The sequence below is a fragment of the Ailuropoda melanoleuca genome, chromosome 8 (genome assembly GCF_002007445.2).
Source record: "Ailuropoda melanoleuca isolate Jingjing chromosome 8, ASM200744v2, whole genome shotgun sequence".
NCBI lineage: Eukaryota > Metazoa > Chordata > Mammalia > Carnivora > Ursidae > Ailuropoda > Ailuropoda melanoleuca.
The window spans coordinates 57,499,166-57,519,342 of NC_048225.1; the positions used below are offsets into that span (position 1 = coordinate 57,499,166).

The 20,177-nt window shown below is 40.1% G+C and overlaps 3 protein-coding genes across 3 annotated transcripts; all 3 read right to left on the bottom strand.

Annotated features, from left to right (window-relative positions):
• Nucleotides 1-4,146: 4,146 nt before the first annotated feature.
• Nucleotides 4,147-4,868, bottom strand: LOC117803272 (olfactory receptor 51V1-like). Its single transcript, XM_034665585.1, is given in 2 exon segments — nt 4,147-4,607; nt 4,610-4,868. Coding segments are annotated over 2 exon segments (720 nt in total).
• A 7,217-nt stretch (nt 4,869-12,085) lies between these two features.
• Nucleotides 12,086-13,024, bottom strand: LOC100474256 (olfactory receptor 52A1). The gene has a single exon (XM_002931045.2). It carries the CDS (start codon nt 13,022-13,024, stop codon nt 12,086-12,088), a length of 939 nt encoding a protein of 312 aa, XP_002931091.2.
• Nucleotides 13,025-18,851: 5,827 nt separating this feature from the next.
• LOC117803291 (olfactory receptor 52Z1-like) lies at nt 18,852-19,764 on the bottom strand. The gene is given in 2 exon segments (XM_034665612.1): nt 18,852-19,592; nt 19,594-19,764. Coding segments are annotated over 2 exon segments (858 nt in total). The 5' UTR covers nt 19,711-19,764.
• Between the last annotated feature and the right edge of the window lie 413 nt (nt 19,765-20,177).

Sequence of the window (20,177 nt, forward strand, 5' to 3'; positions counted from 1 at the left end):
AATCTCACCCTGGGTATGTATTTGGCTGTCCATTTGCATTCAATATTCAATACGTATTATTTTACACAATCCCTCTCTTATATGACCCCTCATTCCTAGCATCTTTTCTACCCACTGCCCTTTTCTCCAGATCATAGTTGATTCTGTCTCTACTGAGACCAATCATTTTGCTGGAAATGAAACAGATATTTTCTGGATTCTTCAGTTTGGAAACCTGACACACACCTTCACCTTTTCCACCATCCTCACTGCCACCGCTCACCAATGCTTGATATGAAATTCCTGTGCTTGTCCGGAATTATCATGCAGAGACCAGTTTTCTCCTTATGGGTATCTTCTGTGGGCAGCTGGGTCTCAGAGTTATCTATCTCATTTTTCCTTCTGGGAATATCTTAATGTTCCATATTTATACAACTTGTTTAAACATACACTGCTACCATTTCACAATGTCTGTGTGTGCACCATGGATTTAGTGAACTTTAGAAAATAACAGAAATAAAAACGTACATTCAATCTTCTGGGTTTACCTGTAAATTGACACTCTCATATTCCTTCATTATATTCTTAAATTTGCATTTTATTATTAAATGAAACACCGAGAGGTACATATGTAGATACACCTTGGCTACTTACCACAACCTTGACAAAACCTAATAAGCAACAGCCTGACCAGTAAGAGAGCACTGCCAGCACCCCCAAAGCCAATATAGATTCTGATTCCATAGGGCTGGACTAGAGCTCTAGAATACACCTCTTCTAAAAGCTCCCAGATGGTGCTGAGGCTGCAAGACCAGAAACCGCACTTCCAGTAGAAAAGCCTTAGGACACCTAGTTCCACAGCAAAGGGATTCTGCACTGGATCGGTATTATACTTATTTTTATTTTTTATAATAATTTTTTATTATATTATCTTAGACACCATACAGTACATCCCTGGTTTCTGATGCAAAGTTTGATGATTCATTAGTTGTGTATAACACCCAGTGCACCGTGCAATACGTGCCCTCCTTAATACCCATCACCAGCCTATCCCATTCCCCCATCCCCTCCCCTCTGAAGCCCTCAGTTTGTTTCCCAGGGTCCATAGTTTCTCATGGTTCATTACCCCTTCTGTTTACCCCCCCTTTCTTCTTCCCTTTCTTTTCGTACCAATCTTCCTACTTCTTATTTTTAAATGTCTAGGAGAGTATTCTCAGAACATGGGACTATTTCCGTTACTCGTTAGGAGGTCTCTATTCATTCCTCTACTACAGTCTCCCTCTTTGAAGTAGTGTTCCCAAATATCCTAGGAAACAGAGACACAGCATCAGGTAGAAAATCGTCTAAGTCTGTTCAACAGTAAAGTTCTGAGAGACGTAAGAATATTGGGAGGTATGGTATACAGTAAGCATCAGCCTGCGGACTTATTACCAGCGGATTATGTTCACTAAAAACATGTTCCCGCACTTCTAAGAGTCACTAATTTCTCCCTTTCTGGACCCTAGCTTTCTGGTGTGAGAACAAAATGATTACCAACAGAGTCTCGACTGTCTGTTTTCCCACATCTTGCTTTGGTCACCTCATGCAACAAACATCCTTTAGCTCTCTCCTTATTAGTTGTGACTTTAGTTAAGGGAGCCGTGGACCATGATATGACAGACTTCCTGTAACAACATCAACACAAAGGGAATGAGTTTTTCCCCAAACTCCCTGTGGCTGTTTCAACAGTGTTTCCCATCTGCGCTGGGTGGCAGCCTTGCAAGTTTAGCATGACGTCTGGTCAGCTCCTAATAGGTTGCCATTTCTCACTGGCTCTTTAGTCCACCACATTGACAAAGGCCCCAAGTGACTGCCTATTCTTAGAAAGCAAGTTCATATTCCTTACAGGTTGGCTTTCTGGAAGTAATGGAGGAACATCTCTGTCTTGTTTCTAAAAAGGCTGCAACGTGCCAGATAGTGCTTTTAACACCTGTGCTGGGTCTCTCAGTTCTCAATGTCAGGACCTGGGCTGATGATTCTAAAATTGCCTTTCCTCCTAAGAAGGCGTGTACTTGACTTTATGTTCGTGCTCCAAGGTAGAGGCCTATGGAAATCAAACATTCCTAACCTGTTCTTTTCTGTGTAAGACCCAGTAATTAGGAGATGTATTTTCTTCAGCTTCCTTCACTCATTTTCCTTCCTTTGTTCCCCTTCCACTGGGTTGTGGATTTTAAGCACTGAAGTTTTTCACATGTCTCATCATGATAGTACAAACACAGTGCTGAAGCTACCTGTGATTTCTGAGTGTGTACCAGATATTTTCACGCCCACTGTTCAAGCCGTTCTTTCCAACTATTTTGGTCCATATTCTTCAAGTTGCCATAATCGGAGGTACGGATACTCAGAGCATCTGTATGAGTACCAAGTCCTCAAGAGAACCCTCCCACTCACGAAAGGAAACATGACTCTCCAGCCCATGACTCAGGTGTGTTACATATGTCACTATGCCCTTAACTCTACGTAAGTTCATGTCGGTACTTCCAGCGTGCCTGACCAGGGCAGGACATATCCCACTCCCACAGATGCCTCCCTGCTTCCCCAAGATTGAGTCAGTGCTGAGGAGAGGTGATGATGCAGTGTCAAGACCTTGAAGGGAAGCTTGTCTAGCCACTGAGGGACATGTGCCCAGACATGGTCTGTGAGGCACAATATGACCTCCGAAGTTTCAGCAGCTAACTGCTGCTTTCCTGCTATCACTTGGACATATGACTCTTGTCAACCTGTCATGTCCGAAGATGCTTTGTTCTGTCCAGGAACTATTTCCCCACTTTTAAGCTGCTGGAAACTAGAGCCTACACTTTCACTTTCTACACTGACATCTTAATTGAAGGGAACAGCAAAAAGGAGGGCAAGATAGAAACACAGGGTTTTAAATGCAAATTTAAAATACATAGGTTTTAAAAACTAAAATAATAAAATAAAATAAAACACATATGTTTAGGTTCAAATCTAAAAAATATTAAGAAATACTTGCCTCTTTGCTGGAAAATTGCTGTGATGCATTCAGTTGTTGAATGCTACTTAGCATTTCCTCCTTACGTTCCTTAGAGATTATAGGAATATTAAACCAATTTCCCCCTGTATCTCTGCACAGATTCCTGATTTCTTTCTTGCTTCCCTTCTTTTAAAAATTGAACTAAATTTTCTAAATTACTTTGAAGGGAACCTGTTTCTACTTTTTTTTTTTGCCTCAGAATCAATCATAAACATAAAATTTCATCACTCAGAATAGTTTACTCTTTAGATAAAAAAGCAAAGAATTTAGAACAAAATCTCTTTCCAGCCCAATGACAATGGAGTCTACAAGTAAAATATAACAAGAGAGGATTCTGATTTTAAGGAGACTGGGTGAAAATTGAATCCAAAGTCAATTCTATTATATGTCCTCTTTATACACTATACCTGCACTGTCCAATAGAGTAGCGACTGCATTGTCCAAGACAATGTCCTCTTAACATTTAAATATAAATTAGCTGTAATTAATAAGAATTGAAAATGCACTTGCCCAGTTATACTATCTACATTTCAAGTGCTCAATCGACATATGTAGCTATACTTCTATGTTGGTTTTTATTTTTCTATATTATAGAACATCTCCATCATATTAGAAAAATTCTACTGGACATTTCTGGTTCGTAGAGTTATCACAACATGACCATGAGGTGGGCAGTTTCCCCATTTTGAAGATTAATTAACTGAATCTCAGAATTAAAAATCTCCAAGTTACCCACTTTTGTAAATGAAACCTAGGATTTGTATCCAGCATTGTTTCAATGCAAATAAAGTGCTTGATTTCCATATTGGGCACATTATCTCATTTTATCCTTTCTTGACTATACTAATGGGAGGGACATATTATGTCTTCTCCAACACAAATCCACAGTTGGTAGAAAATGTATGAAATGTTTCCATTGGGCTCTCCCACCTCCAGCCCTAAGAATGATTCACTTGCAAAACATAGGTTAAAAAGGTACTTGTTCGTAGGTGATTCTCTGGATTTATGCTTAAATGTGTTATAAAATCAAGAATCATAGACTCTGGGCTAACGCTCTAATCCCAATAAAGTTGGGATTACATAGTGTGTGTTTATTATTGTTGCTGTTTTGTTCTTTAAAGGACCCGAACATCTCAATATATTTTCAGAGAAAAGAGTCTGAGCATTCTACTCCGAATCCGCTGGGTCTCGATGCTGTAGATGATGGGGTTCATCAAAGGCGGGAAAAGGAAGTAGATGTTGCCCATAAGTACATGGATCACGGGGGAGAGATGCGTGCCGGATCGGTGCACCATTGTGAGGCTAATGGTAGGGAGGCAGAACACCAGAACAGCACGCATGTGGGAGACGCAGGTCTGAAATGATTGATGCCGCTCCTTCTGAGAGGCAATTGCCAGGACTGCCCTAAGAATCAGGACATAGGAGTAAAGGATCAGAACAGCATCCAACAACAGTGTGCAAATGACCAGCACCAGGGCGTAGTAGCTATTAAATCTGATATCTGAGCACGCTAGGCGGAGAAGGTCCTGGTGCAGGCAGAATGAGTGACAGAGGATGTGGGAACGGCAGTAATGGAAAAATTTCAGATTGATGATGGGGGTGTAATAAAGAAGAAACTCCTAGCTACTATACTGAGCCCAATTTTGAAAATCCTGGAACTAGTCAGAATGGAGGAATAACGCAGTGGATGGCAAATAGCGATATACCTATCAAAGGCCATAGTAAGGAGGACAGAGGACTCCATGAAGGACAGACCATGGATGAAGTAGGACTGGGCAATGCAGGAATCCAGGCTGATTTCTCGAATGAACCCCCACAGGATGCCCAGCACCGTGTGCACTGTGGACAGCCCCATGCACAGGTCAGTGAGGGCCAGCATGGCCAGGAAGTAGAACATGGGCTGGTGGAGGCTCGGCTCCATCCGGATCACATGCAGCACCATGCAATTGCCCAGAAGCACCATGGCATAGATGGTGGAGAAGGAAATGGAGATCCAGGGATATTGCTGCTCCAGGCCAGAAAATGCAGTGAGAACGAAGGAAGAAGAATTCACACCAGCGCTTCTCAAAGGGATCATTCTGCCACTGGGATACTTCTTCCAGGCAGTAAGAGGTGTTCTTCAAAGGAAATGCTCCCATTTCAGAGGAGTTAAGTGAAATTTCTAAGTAAGTAAAATTATGCTTAAAGTGAACTAAGTGTACTCAATATTAGCCGAGCAAGTCTGTTCTTTAGAGATATATTATCTGCGGTCTGGAAGACAACAGTGTCCTCCCGATGTCATTTCAGAACGATGATTCATCCACTGGCAGGTGCACAGCTGTCCTTCGAAGACACAAGTGAAAATGAATAGACTAGAGGAGGCAGCTAATTTCCAGAGAGTATATGTTGCCTGGAATATTTTCTCAGGGAAGATGGCAAAGGGCGTAGCTGTAAAATTGAGAGCTGAGGTTCTCAAAGTAATTATTAATTTATTCCCCTCTGATTCATTAAGCATTTAAAATGAAGGTAAGATTTAGCATTGAAGTATAAAAAATCTATGTAAGCAGTCACTGTGTGTTCATAATTTTCCATTTTCTGCTGTCTCCAAGTGAATTTTTCCTCCAAGAGCCCTTAGGAAAGATGTTTCTGTGTTGTTCCACTCCAAATGACACAGCAAACAATTACTTTTTTCTCTGCAGTGACAAGCAGAGAGGAACATTTATGTATGAGACCTTTAGCGATGAGGTCCCACGAGAGCTCTCATGCCAAGATGTTTAGCTCTCCCGTGCCCTTGTGACAGGGAGACTTGGGTTGAAGACTCTCATGTTCTGGCATCAGCCCAGTGTTCTCCACCCACTCATCCCCTCGTTGAATCAAAAGGTTCAGTATTCATTTAATATGCATTTATTGAAGGGGTGAGCAATTTTTTTTTCTCTCTTCCTTGCAATCTAGCATTCTAAAGACCAGAAAGAAGGCCAATGTGGCAAAGACCAGAATTTTAAATAGCCTCCTGGCAACAGCATAAATTGTCTTCTTCCCCACGATGTTTTCCTGCTTGGGGTTCTAGCCCCGTGAGTCATCATGAAAGGGTTAAAGGCTCTTAAGAGTGTAGGCAGGTGTTTTAAAGTCCATCGTGGCTTTTATATTTCATTTCATCCTTCCAACACGTTCGATTAGCTTCAGATTCCAGTTTCCTCTTGTGACCTATTCCCCATCTTTGTCTACTAGCCCACCAGGCAGTTCCTCAGGCTACCCCTCTTCTGAATGCATCCTCTATCCCTGTAGACCCCTCCTGGAATAACCTCTGTTATTTCTTGCCCTGGGCCCCTCTCCATGTGAAATAATTCAGCGCACTATTTTTATTTGTCTCCTTCCTTGAATGATTGAGGTCTTTACCTTTGGAAGAAAAATGTGTCCACCTTGAGCACTTCTTTTCTTCCTCAAAAGCACCATTTCTCTTTCATGAGATGTTTTTCCAGATGTTGTTTCTGCCTAAAGTGCTCTTTTCACAGGGATGGCCTTTCCCATCTTCTCCCTAACCTCTTCCTCCTCTTTGTAAAATAATCCTATAGTTTTCCACTGTAACTCAGCCATCACTTTTCAGGAAGCCCCTTACCTGAGACAGATTTTCTCCACATAGCAATTATTTTGGTAACATATATTTATCTTTATAAAACTTATTCAATTTATAATTTGACATTCGTGACCCTACGTAATTGACTAAGTTCTCTATTATATGCTGTTGTAAGCTCCCTGACAGGGGGGATAGTGTTAATTTTTATTCTGTATGGTAGGCTGAAATTCGCACCTCAAAGTCCTCACCTCTCTTGTGCTCAGATTCATATAGCTGCGTGTTTAATACAAAAATTCAGAGTAAAAGATAAAAAAGTTTGATTTCCCTCGGAAATCGATCCTTTCCAAATTTCCTCCTGATATCATAAAATGACTCTACCAATCACAGGATTGCTTAAGAAAAGTCTCAAAAGGCTTTCTTGATTCTTCTTTTTCCTTCCGTCTCCTGGTTATCAAATCCTTTCTCTCTTTCTATCATTTCCAGTCTCAAACATATCTACAACCTGTCCAATTCTCACGTATACACTATACGCTACCACTGTCTCGGTCCATAATATCGTTATCTCTTCCTTGCCTATTATAACAATTTACAGCTGGTTTTGATATTTTGCACTTGCCCCCTAAAGATGTACTCTCTCCCTAGAGAAACCACACTGCTTTTCTTTTCTTTTTTTAAAATTTTCCTTCTTTATTTATTTGAAAGACAGAGAGAGAGAGAAAGAGAGAGTGGGAGGAGCAAAGGGCAGAGGGACAAGCAGACTCCAAGCTGAGCCCAGAGCCCAAAGAGGGGTTTGATCCCAGGATCCTGTGATCATGACCTGAGCTGAAATCAAGTTGGATGCTTAACCAACTGAGCCACCCATGGGCCCCCAGACTGCTTTTTTAATAATATCTAATACACCACATAAATCCATGTTAAAACAGAACAAAACAAAAAACAAACCCAAAAACAAAAAGAAAAGAAAAAACAAAAATCACTAATGGATTTACACTGCTCTTAAAATAAAAAATAATTTATTAATCACGGCTGGAAAACTTTAAATGATCTGGCCCACCCACCTGTCTAGCTACATCAAGGGCACGGTTGCTATCTTTCTCTGCTCTCTGGGACTCCTTCCTTCCTCAAAACGAATTAAGAGACTTCCTGTCTCAGAGTCTTTGTTCTTGATCTTCTGTAGGCGTAGAATTATCTACTCCAGCTACTTGCACAAAACCTCCTTTCATCACTCAGGATTCTACCACTCTATGTGAAAGCACTTACCTTTTTTTCTTTGGTGAAGAAGTTCCGTGTAGCATCCTCAGAGGAATTTTTGTAACCCTATGAGTGCCAAACAACCTCTCCAATAAATTACTCTCATCAAAATACCCTGCTTTTTGTTTATGCCACTGATTGTATGCTGGTTTCCCATGAGATCTATTGGAAATTCAAGAAAACCAAGTGCCTTGTCTGGTTTTTGCTCACTGAAATGCAAAGGGAGGTTTAGTATGGAGTGGGCGTTTATCAAATAATTACTGAATCATTGGGATAATCCAAGAATTTGAGCTGTACAATTACAAAGGTATAAAAACGTTAAAGTAAATGCATTGAAAATATACTATGAAATCGAAACACTCAAATCTTAAAGTAACATATCTGATCCTAGTTGGCCACGTGCTACCTAACATTGTCCTCCTATGGAACGTTTATATGTTACATAAAACCGATGCTGCCTTAGGCATTTCTGCTGACCCTGGACGCAACACTCGGAATCCAGATATGAATCCCATCATCACAGCCTCTCACACATGGAGGTTTGGCCCTGCACTGATGACAAAAGATTTAAGCATTTGGGGAATATAGCCACACACTAAAAACCACATTCTTATTCAGGATTCTTCAGACTCGCCACAAAGGTTAACTAACAGTGCTGCCTGATAGAATAACAGCCTTTTAAAAATAAAAGTCAATAAATATTGGAGACTGTTTCTAAATTTGATTTTGAGGTAGGTATAGAATCAGGAGAGGACAGTGTTGATGAGGTGAGTAAATGAACATTTCAAGAGGAACGCAGTCACATATGTCGGATGCACAATATGGTCCATTTGTATCACAAGGAAAAAAAACATAGGACATCATTTCCCAAAAATCATGCTGTTGATGCCCCCTCCCAGTCAGTATGCATAGTATTTCTTAATGAATTTCTAGCAACCAGAATCATGCCCGCATGAAATATATCAGTAGTGAGGACACGCAGCAGTCATTTGGAGTCCAGGGCAGTGATGGGAGTCCGGCATTCACTCTGTGTACTTCGTCTGCAATGTGGATTTGGAAAGCATATGTGTGATCAAATTAAACAGATCATTCTCGCAGAGGAGTCTGCCTTACATCCTCCAATTCTAACTGACCTGCATGTTCTGGCATCTCTGTCTTTTCTTCTATTCTTCAGAAACAATCCTCTATGTGACTACTTGTTGCCTTTTGCAGAATACATAGGGTATTGACCAACAGTCCTTATTGACCTTAAAGAAAGAGAGGAGGAGTGTTGGCTCTAAAAGTCAGAGTCTTTATCATTATATTGAACAAAAAATATCTCTGTTTGCTAGAAGGGCCAGGTTTTTGCTAGTTTATGGGTATCATTACTTAATGACACCCACACACAACCTGCTTTGGACAAGAAATTGAACATCTCACTCTATCCCAGGTAGCTCTTCTAATGGTCCCATCTGGACACCACCAGGGGGCAGAAGCAGCCCATTGAATTTTCCCCTCTTCAGGATGAATACTCAGGTTCACTTTACAATTGGGTAAGTGCAAGTGAGGCCAAGCCCTTAGGAGTCCTGGCATGGCTGAAGAGATAAGAACCTTCTATAACACTAGTTAAAAAATGGTGTTCAGGGGTTTTCAGGATGTTAGCATTGGTGGTGTCTTTTTCACCACAAACCCAGTATAGGCTTAAAATCCCAGGTTACAGGAAGGGTTACTATTAATAATTTTTAAGTGTTCTCTTTATTAAGTATTACCGGTGCATCTAGTCTTGGTATGTATTTTCTTTATTACATTACACAAGATGTCTGTAAACACTCCTATCATGACTAAAATATTGAGAAATTATTATTCATAATTTAGAACCATGATAAAAAGTTCTATTACATGGTACATCTGTGTAACTGTAGTCATTTGTATCTAGAAGTCTCCATCAGGATTTGTATTGTTTGACTGCACTATGGCCTAAATGATCTCCATCAAGGAAATGTATGTTTTCTTACCTTTTCTACATTTCAAACAAAGTCAGACAATTAATATAAAAAACCAAACATAATAAGGTGTCAAACACTGAATGAAAGATGAAACGCAAGCAGAAAAGTATAGATGGGAAGTAAATCCCCCTTTAATGATACTAAAATAAGGAGCTAAAGCTTTGAGGATAAATACTTAAAGTGTTACACAGATTTTCAACTGTCCCCTGAAAATTGCAGGCTAGGCCAAGACAATCTCTTTCAGTCCCCTCCTTTTCAAGATAGAGAAACTTGCAGGGTCTTTCTAGGAGATGCAGGACTGGGATACGTACCGCTAGGCTCCTGCTGTTCTCCAAGGCACTTGGATGGCTTCAGCATGGCCCCTAGAATCACCCTCTTCATTAGTGCTCTGTTCTCTCGTCCTCACTTGAGAAGAACAGCTTATTCAGCAATAAAAAGTGTACTGACATATTAAATCAGTAAGGCCTTCAGAAAGAGACCTAGAAAACCGCTGGATATGACATAAACTTAACAGTTACACCTAAAATTAAGATTCATTCATGGAAGTTTATGTCCATGATCATATTTATGTGTTTGACAGAAATGTTATTACTAATGAAATTTTGAATTCATATACTAGTGTTGATTTCCAGTTCCACCTTCCTCTACAGGAAGAGGCTATAAGGAGAAGTAAATTATTTCCTCTAATAGTTCCTGCTTCATCCCCAACAGAGAAAGCACCACTGCACAGTTCTTTGATTCTCTGTGTAATCTCCAATATCATCTACCTGGGATGGTATGTCCTTACTTCCTAGCCATTCCTTTGTCCTTCCTTAAGAGTCAGACTCCCAACACAGAAAGACAAACACCATATGATTTCACAAAACATGTGGAACTTAAGAAACAAAACAAAAAAAAGAAAGGGGAGGGGCACCTGGGTGGCTCAGCTGGTTAAGCCTTGGACTCTTGGTTTTGGCTAAGGTCGCGATGATGTCAGGGTTGTGGGACCGAGCCACACACTAGGCTCTGTCCTCAGTATTCAGTTGGCTTGAGATTGTCTTCCTGTCCCTCCCCTGCCCTTCTGCACCTCACCCAGCTCCTGTGCTCTCTTGCCCTCTTTCTAATGCATAAATAAATAAATAATAAACAAATAAAATCTTCAAAAAAAAAGAGCAAAGGGGAAAAATGAGAGAGAGAGAGACAAACTAAGAAACAGACTCTTAACTGTAGAGAGCAAACTGATGGTTACCAGAGAGGAGGTGGGTGGGGGATGGGTGAAACTGGTGATGGGGGTTAAGGAAGGCATTTGTCCTGAGGAGAACAGGGTGATGCATGGAAGTGTTGAAATCACTACATTGCACACCGGAAACTAGCATATATAGAACTGAAATTAAAATAAAAAATCTGGAAAAAATCAGACTCCCTAATTAAAAAAAAAAGAAAAGAAAAATAACTCTACAGACTGCTGCTTTCAGTTGAATTTCAGTGTTTCACTCTATTTGCTAACCCACATTCCATGCTACAGCTAGTACTTCTCTCCCCCCCACCCAAGAAACATAAAGCCACACTGCCTATAAATTCAAAAAAGTTAAACACTGTATCAAATTTCTCAGTAGGTACCTGTTCTTTGTTATAGCATTTATAATACTGTAGGGTTTTTTTTAATAACACTTGATGAATGAATAAAGTAGTAAATGGTGATGAAGCAGAAAAAGTAGTGATGTGTAACGAGGAATACTGGATTTCTGATGATGTTTATGTCTTAGTGGCCTAAATGACACTGGAAATGTTGAAAATTGAAGACTATGTCTCATCAGGTACATACAGTATTTTGTTTTTCTGTTTGAGTTTTTTGTTGTTGGTGGTGTTGTTCACGTAAAAATAAAAAAAAAGGATCCTCTCATTTGTTAAAGATGATTAGGATAGTACAGAAACAACAGAATCAACAACGTGTTACCAGTGAGTACCTGGACAATCAAACCAATGAGTCTTGGGTGCAATTACATTTGTTGAGAGATACATATTTGTGAATGCTACTGGAGACGGACACTTAAAAGAGAAGGTTCAATCGGGAAATAAAAAAGAAGACAAAAGGAAATGATATATGTTTACATTTTGCTCTATCTACATTTCTCATTCTCATTACCCAGTAGGTGTCTTGGGCTAGGATGTGACAACCATCTAACAGGCAGGCAAATTTCACGAAAGAATTAAATAGAAAACTCAGAAAACTGTTTTATTTAGTTTTGAGCGATTGTTACTTTGCATAGAGGGGAAGGCTGCAGGTGCTAATCACAGTGGATTTTAGGAACACAGCATCTTTATCACGTGAATGCGGATCTGCTTGGTCTTGGCACCATACACAAGTGGATTGAGAAATGGGGGGACCAGCAAGTAGAGGCTAGAAAAGAGGATATGGATATAAGGGGGAACATGAGCACCAAACCTATGTGTGAAGAAGGAGAAGAAGGCGAGGAGGTAGAGCTGGAGGAAGACACAGATGTGGGCGATGCAGGTGTTGAATGCTTTCCACCGAGCCTCCTTCTGGGGCAAACGAAAAACTGTGATAAATATCTGTATGTAGGACAATGTGATGAATATCAGATCAAACCCTGCAACAGCAAATGCCACAAACAAGCCATAGATTTTATTGACCCGCACATTTTCTGCAGCCAGCTTCACGATGGCCATATGCTCACAGTAGCAGTGGGAGATGATGGTTGTACGGTAAAATTGCAACCGGCACTTTATTAGTGCTAAAGATGGGGCTACCAGAATGGCAGCCCTGAGTGTTACCACAGCCCCTATTTGAGTGACCAGCGGGTAGGTGAAGATGGCAGTATATCTTAGGGGATAACAGATGGCCACATAACGGTCCAGAGCCATGGCCAGGAGGATACCAGACTCTGTGCACTGAAAAGTATGGATGAACCCCATTTGAAGCAAGCAGGAATCAAAATAAATCTCTGGTACTTGTAGCCAGAATACACCAAGCATCTTGGGCACAATGCTTGTGCCAAGTACAATATCTGTGACTCCAAGCATGCCTAGGAAAATGTACATGGGCTCATGGAGGCCAGACTCTGTGCACTGAAAAGTATGGATGAACCCCATTTGAAGCAAGCAGGAATCAAAATAAATCTCTGGTACTTGTAGCCAGCAGCACTGCACAGACTCTAGGCCTGGGATCCCTATTAGTGTCAACACAGAAGGCATGAAGACTGTCATGTTGGAGATGGACATATTATCTTTGGGTCTCCAGAAGCAAATGAAAGACGTATTCAGTCAGTGGTACTCTTCTTCTCTACTCCCTTTTTTATCCAAAGTCGTCATAGTGAGTCTCTCTGCTTCTGACCGAAGTCTAGGATCATATGAACTATCTCATGTATATTACTGATGGAAAAATACGGACCCATTGTCGCACATCACTGTATTGAGGGAGGACATCCCCAAGCACTGGTCCATAATAAGAGGTTATGTGCCTGGCAGGCCAAATGCATTAGAACCACCAGATCATCTGAGTAAGGGAATCAACTGGTGATCTGTCTGTTATGTCCTTCTGGTCCCACGGAAAACATAATTATACTTCTTTATTTTGCGTGGAAATTGTACATTAAACGGATTTTCAAAAATGACTCCCTATCCCAAATTGCAGCTAATTCCTAGTGCTCTATGTTGTTCCCCATTGTCTCTGAATCAGGAACTGTTAGCCTGGACCAGCAAATAGTCAAACTCTATCCAGAGTATTGCTATTAATGGCTCCTATGAAAGAGAAGAGAGATCAAACAACTCCACCCAAGAGCATAATACACTTACATATCTAAATCTGTCTGTATATTACATTACATATCTATATATGAATGGATGTTCTTTCAAAAGAAATTGAGATAGAGCTTGAGAAAAGATGACTCAAATCCATGTAATTTTTACAATCTGGATCGAAGTTGCATGTTGTCTTTTATATTATTAGTAAAACTGTATTTTATTTTGTCTCTATTACTAACATGGAATGCCTTAAAATGAGTTGTATACTTAAAATAGCAGAAATTCTGTAAAACACGTTGCAGAATAACCAGAGGCAAGAAATATCTAGGAGGCAAGGAAATCCAGAGCAAAAATATAGAGACAAGAGGAGCGATTCTTGCTGATTACAGGACATAGGTGAGTAGTAACGTAGCCAAAATAGAGGTTAGTTTCTAAGGTTTAAAGTGTTGATATTTACCATTAGCAAAAGATTGGTAAATTTAGGTTTGCTGATGTTTAAGAATATACACATCATTTAAATGGTCTGGTCATTTTGGAGTCAAGCATTAAAAATGAATAGAAAATAAAGGGGTGAAAACATAGTTTCTTTAATTGGAATCCAATCTAGAAGTAGAAATGGAAGACAGAGGGCAGAACTTAGGACACTAGAAATGATTCAGGAGAGGGCTGTAGAGCAAGTAATGATCATTTGACCACCACAATTCACTGATGAGTGAATTTCGTAAAGTCTTGGGCTCTTAGTCCCCATATTAGAGTTCTTCTCTGATAAAGTTCATTGCTTTGAAAAATTGCATATCTAGAATCATGAAATTCTCAAGTTATACAATAGAAAATTAGTTGCTATCCTTAGTAAAGAAGGTTCACTTATGTCATTCTTTCCTAGGCTCTCCAACACTATTGCTTTACGTCAGCAAGCTCATGATCACGTAACCATGTACTGAATGTCACCAAATATGCCAGTAAGTCAAGAACAGCTGTGGTTTATGCAGCTAAAACTCTAGGGAAGGATCATAGTCTGAGGGATCATTTATGAAAAAAGGCTGTATTCCGCCAACATGCATTTAGGATAGACTAGTCAGTCAGTCAGCTAAGGCCTGGGTTTCCACAGCTTTGCTCTCCGGTGCTTCATTCTACAAATCCATAGGTCACAGATTGTTTCTCAGAGGCTTGACTTTTCCCTTCCTCATAGTTAATCAGAATTAGAATAGGATGGGGCACCTGGGTGGCACAGCGGTTAAGCCTCTGCCTTCGGCTCAGGGCGTGATCCCGGCGTTATGGGATCGAGCCCCACATCAGGCTCCTCTGCTATGAGCCTGCTTCTTCCTCTCCCACTCCCCCTGCTTGTGTTCCCTCTCTCGCTGGCTGTCTCTATCTCTGTCAAATAAATAAATAAAATCTTTAAAAAAAAAAAAGAATTAGAATAGGAATCCTTCAGTAACTATCCCATTGTCTGACTTACTCAAGAGAAAGCAGCTGCCATGGGAGCATTACCTGACAGGTACACATGGTGGGAAGGCAGGTGGGAGAGAACATAAGTGAGTACAGGGCAGGTGGGAAGGAATGCTTATCATTGGAAAAGGGAGTAGAGAGATATCCTCAGTCTTCATAGCACTAGCCCTCATTGCTTACCTCTCATCCATCTTTCTTCCTCCTGAGATTCTGGTCTCATTCCCTGGTATCATGTGCTGGGCAGTGCCTCTTCTTTCTGTCTGCACTCTCACTAATAGCCCTCCTCAATGGCACGAACTCTGATCCATTTGCTGCTGGGGCCATTTCCAATATGTGGGCATCTCTGGGATAGCCTTTCCTGCTTTTCTTCTGTTCCTGCAAAACAAATTTGACTCTATTCTGTAAACGTCTGTCTGAGATCATGTTGGTGGGTTCATCCTCCCACAAAACTCACAGCAAGGTCTGTGTCATGCTGGGGCAGCAGCACAAATTTATTGAACTTGAATTGTAGAGGAAAGCAGCTGTCTGCCAATTAAAATGTCCCCCAGTGAATGTGGAGAAGGAAGAGTTCTGAATATGAACTGAGGGATTTCCTCACCACTAGCCCGGTCCCGGAGGGGCCCAGCTGCTCAGAATGATACCTTTTTGGGTCCACCCACAGCTCATGTCTCTGAAATCATTCCTGTAACTTGCAGAATCTCATTGCTCTTCTCTTTTCTCTTTCCCCACAGGGTAAATGTAGAGCAATGAATATACACCAGTTGTATTTTTGTGAGTTCAGTCCCTTTTCTGCTGTCCTCATTTGGAAAAACTTCAAAATATCACAGAGACGTGGGCATGTTCCTTTGCCATGAACTCTGGAAATATCCTTATGACCCTTCATTCCCTGAGGCACTTCTGGAAAGAACAGTCTGTATCCACAATAGCTGTTTATCACACATTTACTCTCATTCTCCTGCAGTCTCAGTTCTCAGATTTTTATTTTATTGTAGCTATTTTTGTAAATTTAGTAATATTCTTACAACGACCAGTTCAGATGTATGTTTCTAAATCCTACCACACAAATTTTAGGATGATTTGTTCCAACTCTGCGAAAAATGTTGTCGCTATTTTGATAGGGATTACATTCAATGTGTAGATTGCTCTGGGTAGCATAGACATTTTGCCAGTTTTATTCTTCCAATCCATGAGCAGGGAATAGCTTTCCATTTATTTCTGTCTTCTCAATTTCTTTCATATGTGTTCTGTAGTTTTTAGAGTACAGATCCTTTAACACTTTGGTTATGTTTATTCCTAGATATCATGGTTTTTGGCGCAATTGGAAATGGGGTTGACTCCTTCATTTCTCTTTCTTCTGTCTCATTGTTAGTGCATTATACGCAACTGAGTTCTGTGCATAGATTTTATATCCTGCCATGTCGCTGAATTCCTTTATGAGTTCTAGCAATTTTGGGTTGGAATCTTTTGGGTTTCACACATGAAGCATCTTGTCATCTAAGAAGAGTGAGAGTTTGACTTCTTTGCCAATTTAAATGCCTTTTACTTCTTTTTGTTGTCTGATTGCTGACGCTAGGACTTCTAGTACTGTGTTGAACATCAGTGGTGAGAGTGGGCGCCCCTGTCTTCTTCCTGACTTTAGGGGAAAAGTTCTCAGTTTTTCCCCATTGAGAATGATGTTTGCTGTGGGATTTCCATAGAAGGCTTTTGTGATATTGAGGTATGTTCCCTCTATCGATGTGGACGGAACTGGAATGTATTGTGACAAGCAAAATAAGTCAATCAGAGAAAGCCAAGGATCATATGGTTCACTCATATGTGGAATATAAAAAAACAGAGCTTTGAAAGATGGTCCTGACCATTTTTTTTTGCCTGTAGAATGGATAAACAACTTTTTCTCCCTTTATTGTAATACCAGGAAATACCTTCACAAACAGATCAATACCTATATGTCTTCCTTTTTTTAAATGAATTTTGTGGGGTTTTGTGGGGGATAGGTAATGAATCATCTTTTAAGATTAATCATTAAAATTTTTTCTCAAAAAATTGACAGGTGTTCATTATGTAGCATGCACCAATCTGGCAACCCACGTTTTTAGTAGCGTAAAATCAATTGCACCAGTTTCCTGCCCGTCTTTTATTTTAAGAAGGTGACAGTCATTAAGAGACTCATATTGCCAAATCACTGATAAATCATATGGAATACAGAATGAAGAAATTAATGTCTACCTATGAGGTCAATTGATTGGTAAAAACCATATCAAGGTTGTTCAATAGAGAAAGAATAGTCTACAAATAGTGCTGAAACAACTGGATTCCTGGCTAGGTTCATTTGGTGAGTTGGGTTCTTTAGTGACTCTGTTCATAAAAATTACCATCAGCAAAATAAAATTTATTTTTATTAAATGCCAAATACATCCTAAGCATATTTCATATAATTATCAAGCCAATAAAGAAGGTAATAAAATGATTCCATTTTACCAGTCGAAAACCAGTAGTTACACAAAAGATAATTTAATACAGTTAGTGTTGGACAAGCAAACAAGGATTTCTAATAACACAGGTTTTGGTAATTTTTTTTAACTTCTCAAATAGATTAACTTGCTGAAATTCAAGTGAATATATCATATATTTCAAGACAAAGTAATTATTCAAGATTCCGAGGATCAAGGAAACAGCCGTTCAACTCAATTTCATATATATATATAAAATTGAATATATGTCATGTAAATATGTTACATTATATATACATTAATCTGTATATATACACATGCATGACATATACATAATAAAAACAAAGATAAATTTGCAGAAGTTCAAAATATTGCCTCCAGGTTCATTTTTTGCTTTCTTCAAGTGTCAATAAGGTCAGATTTCACATTCTCATAGCATGTGCTAGGCCTTGAGGAAGAAAAGATTGTCAAAGTATTTTCTTGAATGAAACAATTAAGGTACAATCTGGAGACAAGCTTATAAAAAATTACATTTGGTGTGATTAGAGACATTTTAATGTAAGATTCTGTGTAAGCATCCCATGTAATCTTTTACTGCCTTTTAATTTCGGCCTGGGTATGACACTTTTCATCTTTTACTCCCTCCCTCAGTGAAGTCTCTGCTAACAGGATGCTTCATTTATATTTGGGCCTGAAGTCCCCAATTTATGGGGAAAAAGGTAGTGACTGTTAAGGTGTCTACGTGGTGTCAAATGGGTTAATATAATTTATTATTTGCTTTAATTCAGAATTATCTGCTCATACAATAAACCTATGCTCTGTGCCTATTCCATACAGTAGACTTTATATCAGTGAATCAGAAAATATCTCACTTTAGAACTCACATTTTAATTTACAAAAAAGGTGAAGATAATTATAGTTTAGTGGCTTCATGCTACTGGCCCAAGTGTTCCCTGATTGCAGTGGGAGTGTTTCATATTTCAGCAAAATTTTAAATGTCTGTATAAAAGCTCAAAANTTCTCAGTGTAAAAGCTCAACAACTCACCAGTCTCACTTCCCAGCTCCACCCAAAAGTTCCATTTGGGTTGAACCCTAATATATATTCCACTTTACTCACAGTTCAATCATCTTTGTTTTAGAATAAGTTAAAGTGCAAGATTACAGCTGGTCTAGGAGAATTGAGAATATCATTATATTTTTCAGAGTCTTATTGCTTTAGGAAAAATGCATTGGTACTTTGGCATTTACCGTCCTTTTAAGTGTATTGAGGATTTTTTTATGGATTTCATTTATCCCCATTACCCATTCAGATAGTGTGTGTGTGTGTATGTGTGTGTGTGTGTGTGTATGAGTCTGTGTGTTTTCTTCAGAAATATCCAGCATTAGGCAGGCATTAATCTTCATTTTAACAGCATGTGCTGATGCAGGAGAAAAGCCAAATTGCTCGGTCTTGGATCTGTTTGGTCTTAACCCCATAAATGATGGGGGTTAGCATAGGGGGCACCACCACATAGAGGTTGGTTACGAGGATGTGCACATAGTGAGGGATGGTTTTCTGCCCAAAACGATGGGTGAAAAATGAAAAGAATGCTGGGGCATAGAATATAAGGTTGACACAGATGTGCGAAGCACATGTGTTGAGGGCCTTGAGTCGGGCAGCCCAGGAAGGCATCAGAAACACCGTGCAAAGGATCATGCTGTACGGCATGATGATGAACACAACATCCAGTCCTGTAGACAGCAGGGCCACAGTCAGACCATAGATGATGTTCCCCCTGATATTGTCACATGCCAATCTGGCAATGCCCATGTGCTCACAGTAGGAATGGGGAATGATGTTTCTCCCACAGTACCTAAGGAGGTATACCAGGAAGACGAATGGGAGGCGGATGATAAAACACCTGACCACAGCTGCTAGGCCCATCTTCCTGGTGACTGACAAGGTTAAGTTTGTGGTGTATCTCAGAGGGTGACAATTGGCCACATAGCGGTCAAATGCCATGGCCAGGAGAATAGCAGATTCTGCCACAAAGATGAAATGTAGGAAGAACATCTGGGACATGCAGCAACCAAAGGATATATCCATGGACTGGAACCAGAGGATGGCCAGCATCTTGGGTGCTGTGGCCATGGAGAGCAGCACATCTCGGCACATCTGTCGAGGCCAGCATGGAAAGGAAGATACACATGGGCTCATGGAGGCTGCGCTCAGTCACAATCATGAAGATCAAGAACACATTGCCTACGACAGCCAACACATACATCCAACAGATAGGGATGGAGATCCAGGTGTGAGAATCTTCCAGCCCTGGGATTGCAGTCAGGACATACCACACATCCTGGGTACTGGTGTGATTGTAAGAGGAAGGAGGCATCTGTGGCACCGTATTCCATACCTAGTGCCTGAATAAAAACCACAGGGCTGACTGAGGTTTGAGAAGCACCACCGTAGGCTGAATGACGTCTGATCAGATTTTCCCTCCAATATGTTCTTCTCTGTGGAAGACCAGGGAAATGTATTAAGTAGCCAAAATTGTACTCTCACTCTGTCTATGGAAGAATTAAAATGTGTCTTGAGAAAAGTAGTTATCATTTAGTAAGTGCTTAATATATCTCATAGTACTTTCCAAATATAGCTCATCAAATATTCACAATAGACTGTTGAAAAGACCTTTACAATAATCCTTGACATGGATATTATTTTTATTCATATAGATGATAAAAATTCCAC

What these genes read in the sequence shown, in the direction of transcription:
- LOC100474256 (XM_002931045.2), bottom strand. Translation starts at nt 13,024, where the DNA reads ATGTCCATCTCCAACATGACAGTCTTCATGCCTTCTGTGTTGACACTA.